Below are 9,831 nucleotides of genomic sequence, written 5' to 3'. Positions count from 1 at the left end.
AGACTTTTTCCTTTTCCATGATCCTTCACTGGTTCCTGACAACTTTGATCTGCACAGTTTGTCTCATTCACCATGTCCTCATTCCCCAAGGGTGGTTGTGTTGACTCCGGCGCTTTTTCCGCCCCACTTCTTTTTTTTGTCGTGTGCTTCACTCTCGCTTGACTTTCCTCCGCTTTGTTCTCCGACCACCCTTTCCCCGGCCTTCCTTCCTCCTGTCGAGCCTTCATAAATTCACCTCCGCCTCTCCTCGGCGCTTCCCCTCATAGCCATGCCCCGTACTGAAGTTTACTCAAATCCACCTGGTCCTCATTATCATTCCCTTCCTTACAATCCTTTAAACCATGGCTGAGCAGCCCACATCTATAGCAAAAATTTGGAAGCCTCTCATATTTGAAGGCTATCCACCTCTGCTCTCCCCCCTCTATTACAATCTTTTTTCCCCTCACAAGTTTCTTCGTAACATCAATCTTCACCCTCACTCTCAAAAATTTTCCCCAGTGAACACCAGATTCCTCTACGTCGACTTCCAAAACCTCCCCCAGCTTTGCTTCTATAGCTCTGCCCGTTTCTCTGGTTCTGCTTTTTAAAGAGAGATTGTGTATTTGCACCCAAAAAGGGGACTGCCAAAGTGAGATCTCCTTTGGTATCCGTTCGCCCTCAAACTCTCTCAAAAGAATCAAGGACTTCTCATATGTCCATGGACACATCTCCATGACTCTCTTCTTATCCCTTCCATCTCCAAACTCCACTAGATAGAGTTCGTTTTCAACTTCATTTATCTGGATGCTCTTATTTGGTTTCCACACCATTCTAAGGTTCTTCCTAAGAGCATCAATGTTTATGCTCCTGTGTGAAAGCACCTTCATCAACAGACAGTTTTTTCCTATTGCTATCGCAGCCTCTGTAGTATTCCTTCCCAACACAATGCTTTCATCCTCCTCCTCTGTGAAAGACAACTTTTTCCACAGTTCTTCTAACTCTGCTGCCATACTTTCACCCAACACTGGTCCTACGTAGGTGAGGACCACTACACTCTTGCAAGGGAGAACCTGCAAGACTCTACTGCTTCCACATGCACAAGCACGGGAGCACTACCCTGCTTCCTACAACCAACAACCAAATTGGAGAAATTCATTCAAACTGACCGAAGGCTTATATATTATCGAATTAGCCAACTTAATATTGCTTTGATTTGCTCCTTTGTAATCTTTCACATGCGGCTGACCTAAGTCAGTAATTAGCAAAATCCCAACGTGGCCTAAAAGTAAGAACTCCCATCCCAGATACGTGTTTTGGTGACGAAATAATAAGGCCCATGTCGAAGTATGCTTTCAAGCCCATTGTTCATGTCTTACGGCCGAAATGGCCAGACGGAGTGGGACCACGGGTCGGGTCGTCTATACGGATCCCTATAAATACTCGCTACTCGCTAGTCCGTGTGAGACTCTCTCTCCTCCCCAATTCACAACCCTAACCCTAATTCCCAAACCTTTCAATGTCTCTCTATCTCTCGCATCCAACTTATTCTCAAAGAAAAAAAGAAAGAAGCTATGGATCCTATGGAGGAGGAGGTGGAGGTGGAGGAGGAGGAAGATTGGGGGAGGTTAGATGATCTTGATGGTGAATATGAGATCTGTTCTGTGCACGAGAAACGAGCTCTGAAGTGATGAAGTGTTATACCATTAAGGTCCCAGACCATGAAGCCCGTACTCCTCTTTCATACTTTCTCTCACGTCCTTCTGCTCCGCTCAACGCGGTAATTCATGGAGCACAGATAAGGGAATACAGCAACTTCACCCCAAAGGATCTCAGTCCGTTTTCGGTAACCACTGCCGAGGAACCTTACACCTCTAGATACTTGGCACTGTTAAACAACCATCTGTATTCTGTTGGTGGCTATGCAAAACTCACTAGGTCTGAATTTGAAGAACTTAGAGGCGCGAAGACTACCCTCTGCATGGAATCTATATGCCCAGTAGGTCTGTCTGGACCCTTGACCTTACATGTCCTGATCTGGGTTGGAAGCAGCTTGATGAGCCCATGAGAAACCGCAGAAAAGACCCTCAGACCATTGTTGTAGACGGTAAGCTCTATGTTTTTGGCGGTTTATATGGTTACAAACCCATACCTGAAGATTGTTCCTCTGGCCGTGGATGGATGGAGGTTTATGACCCCATTTTGAAAACCTGGGAAAGCCTACCAAACCCACCCTTCAGCATCGCAATCGGAGGCGATTTCGAACCAATTATTTTCGCTCATTTGGAGTTGGAGGAAGACAAACACGAGATTATGTTGGTTGATCTGAGCAATAGTAAAGAAAACAACATGTGTGCTGATTTTTTAAAATACAATGTTATGTCTTCTACATGGGAAACTTGGCTTCAGCAGCATTGGGCGTTAGTTGACTCATATACTCAATGTGGAAGGGCTGTAGTTGTTGATCATACTAAGGCCTATTGGGTTTGCATCGTATCTATGGAGAAATGGAATACTGAATGCTGTATCTTTGGATTTGATTTAAAATCAAAAAGGTGGACTCGTGAACGGCTCAACCCTGGACCATTTTTGGGGAATCTGAATATTTCTGTTGGACTAGTCCTGGTCTTCTCCACCTATCCGATCACAAATTCTGCCTTCTGTTGAGCTCCCGCAACAGCTCCCACGAGCCATCCGAAAAGGCTTCTAATTTTCTTTTTTGTATCGTACTTGACCTCTCTGCATTTTTTTATATTTATAGTGATCCGGATCGCAAGCCTCCTCTATCTGTTATTTCCATTCAGAAGTACTCACTGGATACCGATATAGATTTGTTGGACTGCATGATTACGTAGGTTTCCTACTCTCTCACACGCACACACTATTAATTCTAGCTAGCTATCATCTTTTGCCCTTTAATGTAGGAATTGCTTATCATTTATGTGTACTTGTAAAACTTGCAGCAATCGTGGAACTCAACCACCAAAGAAGAAGAAACCAAAGACATCAGAGGAAAAGGATCATTAAGACGGGCTTGCAAAGAGTACTAAAAAAAGGTATTCTTTATTCAATCCTGCAGTATTGGAACATAGATGGACTCAACTCTATGTTATATGTTATATGATCCTTTTGATTAAAGGCTTTCTTAGTATTGTGTAATTATGTATTTTTCCTGCTTTTGTACTTGCCCCCTTGCTAGTTGTTTTGTTGTATGAAAATGCTGTGTGACTAGAGTACCCAAATTTTCTTCATAAAATATATGGATATTGATTGTTAGAAACCAAATTATCAATTGGAATTTAAAATGGCAATCGGTTTTGGGCTCTAGCTTGTTCAGAAGCCTTGGTCCAGACTCAGAGCAGGTTGTTGGATGTGTCTAAAAAGCATTGAGATGCTGAAGCAGTGCTTTTTATTTGTTTAATTTAAATTTTTTGGCTAGATATAATTTGGGTTAATGTTAAAATAATAGTAGATCAATTTCTTTGTTTAGGTTGCCTACAATTACCCCCAAATAGGTTTTTTATAATAGCATTTAGTAACCTTTGGAATCTTAATCTTTCATCTGTTATATAAAAGTAAAATTTTGACCATCCAACTATGTTGGAAGTCACATGTAAGTCTCATGACTATAAAATGCTAAAGACGTAACAATAAACAAAGCATAACATTGACAACTAAAACACTAGTCTTATAGTAGGTATGCTCTTGGGCATTGGGCATGTGACATGAGCTTAAAGCATAACATTGACAACTAAAACACTAGTCTTATAGTAGGTATGCTCTTGGGCATTGGGCATGTGACATGAGCTTAAAAAAAAAAAAATTCGAGCCGAGGACAAAGGGCTTTTCTTTAGAAAGTTTTCCTATGTTAAATATTTAATTTAAAAAAAGAAAAAGAAAAGGTAATAGGCTGAACAAAATAGACGCTGGACTGATAGGATATTTTTGCTTTGGCTTAGATGCTTCTCTGTGATTTTTGCCCCATGTTTTACGTGGTTATTTAGTTAAATATGATATATTGATTCATGTTGCTTTCTTATTTTAAATTCTAAATTTAGTTAGAACATTTTGGTGTAAAGTATTACCCATCATACTATTTTTTTGCTATACATCTAATCATACAGTAGTATTGATGCAGTCACATATATTGACACCTTGTAATGATTGTAGTTTAAGTTTCTTACAATAATTACAAATTAATTACCACCATTGACGCATTGGATTAACTGAAACGTTATTTTTGATGGCATGAGCTGTTTAATTATCCTGGTATGTGTTTAAATATTCATTATAATTGATTTTTCTTACATTTGATTCATGTAGTATTTTTTTCAAATGTTTTTTGTTTACAGGGATGAGTGTTCTTGTTTATGAAAGGGCTGCAATTTCAAGGATGGTTATTATATTTTATATGTATGTGGGATGGACACTTCACTTTTGCTATTTGTTTTTTGTGCAGTTAGACTAATTAACTACTTAAACTTGTAGGAGTGTAATTATATAGCCCCTAATGAAAGAATTGAACTTCTTGGCTTATTTAAAATCATTATGGATATCAAGTGATGTAAGGCTACATTGAAATGAATTCGAAGCTATCTTTATCTATTAGTTTAATTATGATTGTAGGGGATTTTTTATTTTAATTTTTGGCAAGTACTATTTTAGCATTTACATATTGAAGCCATATTGTATTGTTTGTGGATAAATATTTCTTCACCTTATTTTCTCCAGATAGAGTTTTCTTCCACGTTTTGGGGCCCCTTGAATCAATAATTGTATTACCTAAGCGAGTGAATTTTACATACAATGAATTGAACCACTGCGTTGTGAATGGATAAGTTCTCATGATCTCATCATGTTAAGTTTATGCATTATAATCTGTACTTGTGAATATTTGTAGTTTGATGTGATTATGTACATGTTTGTGATAATTTGATCTGTATGAACTTTTATTTCAATGTAAATTATTGTTATTAGGATTGGATCAATTGAATTCTTGCGATATAACTCTATTCGAGATGATTTGGCTTGGTTTAATTTCAATTGAGATGACTTACTTTGAGATCATACAATTTAACTTAGTTAATTCAAAGTGGGTAGTTTAACTTAGTCATATTGAAAACTTTGTTATATCTTAGGATTTATCATTCCCTTTAGCTGTTAACTTGTGCATATTTTAAACATTTAAGTTAGGCGTTTTCGGACCCCGTACCCTTATCTATGAAGTAAGATAAGCATAGAGAACTGAAATTAGCATCTTGAGAACCATCTCAAGGCAACAATAATTCCTTTTATTTATTTATTTATTTATTTTTTTTGTTGAAGGATTTAGGTTGGTCTGATTTATTCCTTTTATTTATGGATTTAAAATGTTACATGAATTAATTTTATGAAAGGAAAATGATTAATGTCACTTGTGAGGAAAATAAAATTATGTTACTCAGGCAAAAAATAACAACCCTCCATCAGTACAGAAAGTTTTTTTTTTTTTTTTTTTTTTTTTTTGGCATGGTATGTATATTAGAGATAGGCTATTAAAGTAAATCAATGAATTTACCAACTTTATTTGTATATGATTCAAGTGAATTTCCATATCTCACAGACTCGGAATAAATTAACATAGTTATGACTTATGTGGTCGTGGAGTTTTGGCAAATCAGAGAATTTTGTTGTGACATAAATCAAAGATGCTTGAGCAAGGATACCTTAAATCTTTAAAAATTGAGCAAGCCCATTAAAACTGATATTTTGGGTCTTTAATTATAATGATCGAAATGGTCATTTTCTTTCCCCTCGGTGCCTTAATGTCATAAAATTCACCATGTACCAGTTAAATTCATTTAAAATTAGGGAAATGTTAACAAATGTCTTAAGGATATTTGTTAATGAGCCATTTTAAGAAATGTTTTATGGGTAAAGAAAAAAGCAATCAATGTTTTGACTGTTTTATCTATTTCTTATAAAAGTTGTGTTAAAACTTTTTTAAAATGGTTTGTTAATAATTGTCCTAAGAGCACTTGCTAATGTGACCCTTAAAATTATATCTCTTTCCAGTGCATTATTAGAGTCAATTTACAACTAATAATTGTCTTATGCATTCAAAATATGCATCTATCATTTGGTATTCACGCAACCATGAGACCTGTTTTTTTCTTTTTTGAAAGTGGAACTATGAGACCTATATATCAGACGCATATAAGGCTTCAACCAAAACATTGAAAAAAAATAAGGAATTTGAAAATCATCATACCCATGAAGAAAAGAGTGGGTCTTCATAGAAAGAAAGAAACAAAAAACAATTTACACACTTTATAGTTTTTTTTAATGCCCTGTACAATATGAAAAAAAATTAAAAATAACCCAAAAAATGAAGAAGGAAAATCAATATGTATGTTATATGTATGGCGAGTTACTAAGAAAACACCTTGTGTTTAAAAAATAAAAGGCGTTAATCAGCGAAACTTCCAGTGTTACTTTTCGCCTCCCATGAATCAATTTAAGCACTAACCATTTAGGCTTTTTAGCTTATCTGGGATTATGAAGGCACAAAAAATAGAAAACCCAAGAACCAAAAAAGAACAAATTAAATGATGTAGCTCTTATAACACACATTTGAGTGCCATTGAAAACTCTTGTACAAAGAGATGGGAAAACATCTATCTATCTATCTATCTTTAATTAATATATAAGTAAAAATAGAGACCTCATACTGAAGAGCACGAGATTTTACCATGTGGCATATTTTATGAAAAGAATTGAAATACTCTTAAACCACATAAAATATAAGAACAAGTTAATTATTGATTTTTTTTTTTTTTTTTTGGTTCAATGTTTTAAAACTTTTCTAATTAAAAAATAAATATTCTTTATATCTTTTGGTTCAGTATTTCAAGATTTTCCATCTCTCACACATACACACAAAACTCTTTACATTTTAATTCACTATTTTCACATCTCGCACTTCTATCTCTTTATATATACCTACCTATGGCCCTTCATGTCATCCCATGTCAAATATACACAGACAAGAAATGATGTCGTCTACCTTTAATTTTTTGGCAAACCTACCTAGCTCTAACATTGTTGTTTCATCTAATCCTACCCCATTTGAGTTGGCTACAACCAAGGAAGGAGGGCTTGCATTTTATATTGAGTGAAAACGGTGATTACGATTTTGATGTCAAGGTCAAACATTGTGGATTTGTGAGTTTTGTAAATGATATGATTAACTGTGGGTGTTTGGGATGTGTATTTTGTTTTAGAATTAAGAAGAAAGAGAAAGACACATTCTATATTAACTTTTATTCTATAATATATGTCAAAAGTTTTTTTTTTTTTTTTCATTGCTTCAATTGAATAATTATAATGGATATGTGTATGCAATTTATAATTGTTACTTTTTATGATAAACTCATTACTAATAAAGTTCTATAACAATTATGCTATAATATATATACAACATTCTCCAAAACCATCTTATACAAAACATTACAATATTATCCGTGCATCATATGGGTAACTTACTAGTATATTATAAAAGTTGGATCTCACAACTGATGGACACAAACAGTAATGACACATGTTTCTTTCTCAATCTATACTTCAATGACATATGATGACTTCCTATATTTATTTGTATTATATGGACAAACAATGTCATGTGTCAAACAATTATTTGTACATGTCAATATGTTTACCAAGCGTCAATAATAATTTACAAATTTGAATGAAATAAATGTTTTAAAATTTATTTATTAGCACTTTTTCTTAATGTGGAGGTGATACCTGAACAGTGATATTCAGCCTTATAGCTATTCCCAAAGACTTCAGGAAGGTGTTGATGGGATAAGGATAAAAGCCAGCAACTTGACCTACACGTGGAGGGTTGAGATGAGGCAAACAGGGTAATATAAAGAAGAAAGACCCCAATTACAAGGGGAGGATCGGAGAATCTGTAAAGAAAAAAGACTGGAGCACTAAGAACTAGAATTGTAATCAAGCTTAAGAGGGATATATTCAAGAACTACTCTTCTCAGACTTTGCTGAGGAAGAATTTCCTTGCACAAAACTTGTTTGTCGTTGTTTTCTTATCATCTTTAATCCACTGTGAGTGTTGTCCAAGCCATTAAAGCCTAGTTTTCAGTCCATTCTCTACAAATTTATTGTATTGGGCTCTTTGAGCCTTAATCCTTTTCTCTTTTGGGCTTAGGATCCAAAACTCGCCCTTACACACACACACATATATTATACTAATTTGTGTATCAAAAAAAATACTAATTTGATGGAGTTTTGTATATTTTTTAAATGTTAATGGATTTTTATTATATTTTAAGATTAAAGGAAAATTTTACATTAGAGTTAAAAGGTTATAATTCATATGCAAAAAAGAAAGAAGGTCTAGACTTTAGACTAACGTAAAACTTTAAAATTAGTGTTGAACTCATCATAAGATAAAAAAATATATAAAAATGAAAATAAAAAATAGAAAACTAGGAGGTTTCATTTCTTTCAAAACTGGAATTTGTGTACGTTTTATATATATATATATTCCTTTTGATGAGAGTTTTGATTGTCTATTTCTCTTGTTGAAGATCTTCAAAAAGAGACTACTTTTAAGTAAAAAAAATTATTGTAGGATAGTCTAGAGCTAATTCATTATTAATGTCTTTCTAATTATGATTGAGGTATACATCATTCTCAAAAAAAAAAAAAAAAAAAAAAAAAAAAAAAAAAGAGGAAAGGAAAGGGTTATACATCGACAACAAGTTTCCACTTGATTGACTATTGTCATGGCTCACATATTGTGAAGGCCAACATGGATTGCTTCTTTGGGGATAAATGGTAGGGACAAAAGTAATGTATCTTTATTTGTCATATTAGAAGAGGATTACGCATGATTACATTTTTCTAATTTATATATAGGATCTTAACATTAAAAAAGAATAATTATAGTATTGTTTGAGGATTTTATTTTCATTGTTATGATGGTTAGAATTTATTTAAATGACATTTTGAAATGAATTTGATCAAGCTCTTCATATTTGTTTTCCACCTTTATTTTCACTTGGATTTACTAATTTTCATTCACTTTTAGCATGTGTACCTTTGAGCAAAGCGAAAATATATAACTTTTGTTAAACTATTTCCCACGGGTTAATCACTAATTTTACCTAAAAATTAAAAGAAAAATACCAACATTGGAAAGCCTAGCTCTTTTGGACTACAGCGTATCAGGGGACCTTGGAGGCTAATATGTGGCTGAAGAGTTTGGTATTTTTAATCATGGTTGACTGTAAAGTCAACCAAAACCCTAATCCTTCTTAGACTACAGAGGAGCCTTGGAGGCTAGTATTTGGTAAGGTATTTTAAACAATGGTTTTTAGTGTTTAAACAACATTACACTTATTTTCGTATACTTTTCACCCACACATATTTTCAAAAAATACAAGCAATGTTACTAGAACAATACTACCAAACATTCCCTAATTGTGATATATAAATATATTTTTACCATTAAATAAACAAAAAAGAGTTGGTAGAAATTGGTGTTGGATATATAGCCTGGATTGACTCTTAAATTGAATTGACATGTAAATAATAAATAAATATATATATTGGGTAGGGACATGTTAATCAATATCAATTTCTTAAAAGTCACCCATTTTCCCACTTGTTGGAAACCTTGGCTTAGGTGAAAGGAAATATGAAATATGGAAAAGTGCATAAATTTCCAACCACTTTGATTAAAATATTTCACTATATATCACTATCAGAACTCAACAAAATATCTGACATATCAGAAAAATAATGAATTTGCCCAAGAAATAGTTAATAGTTCTGCAACCAAGTTTCCTT

At 34.0% G+C, this 9,831-nt stretch overlaps 2 protein-coding genes and 1 non-coding gene across 4 annotated transcripts in view; 1 reads left to right on the top strand and 2 right to left on the bottom strand.

Moving 5' to 3' along the window:
* Positions 1 to 260: 260 nt before the first annotated feature.
* LOC126705078 (uncharacterized protein At4g02000-like) lies at positions 261 to 989 on the bottom strand. The gene has a single exon (XM_050404031.1). The coding sequence runs from the start codon at positions 987 to 989 to the stop codon at positions 261 to 263; it is 729 nt and encodes a 242-aa protein (XP_050259988.1).
* A 445-nt stretch (positions 990 to 1,434) lies between these two features.
* LOC126706350 (uncharacterized) overlaps positions 1,435 to 9,831 on the top strand; it is a 46,832-nt gene continuing 38,435 nt past the window's right edge. For both annotated transcript variants that reach the window (XM_050405770.1, XM_050405769.1), the window contains exon 1: positions 1,435 to 2,163. In XM_050405770.1, the coding sequence (XP_050261727.1) occupies positions 1,969 to 2,163 (195 nt within the window). In that variant the 5' untranslated portion in view covers positions 1,435 to 1,968. The remainder of the gene's footprint in view (positions 2,164 to 9,831) is intronic.
* On the bottom strand, positions 6,372 to 6,512 carry LOC126707764 (small nucleolar RNA snoR83). The gene has a single exon (XR_007649070.1). It is a non-coding gene; the product is annotated as a small nucleolar RNA snoR83 (small nucleolar RNA).

Source organism: Quercus robur, chromosome 11, assembly GCF_932294415.1.
Source record: "Quercus robur chromosome 11, dhQueRobu3.1, whole genome shotgun sequence".
NCBI lineage: Eukaryota > Viridiplantae > Streptophyta > Magnoliopsida > Fagales > Fagaceae > Quercus > Quercus robur.
This window is presented reverse-complemented; position numbering and strand designations above follow the sequence as displayed.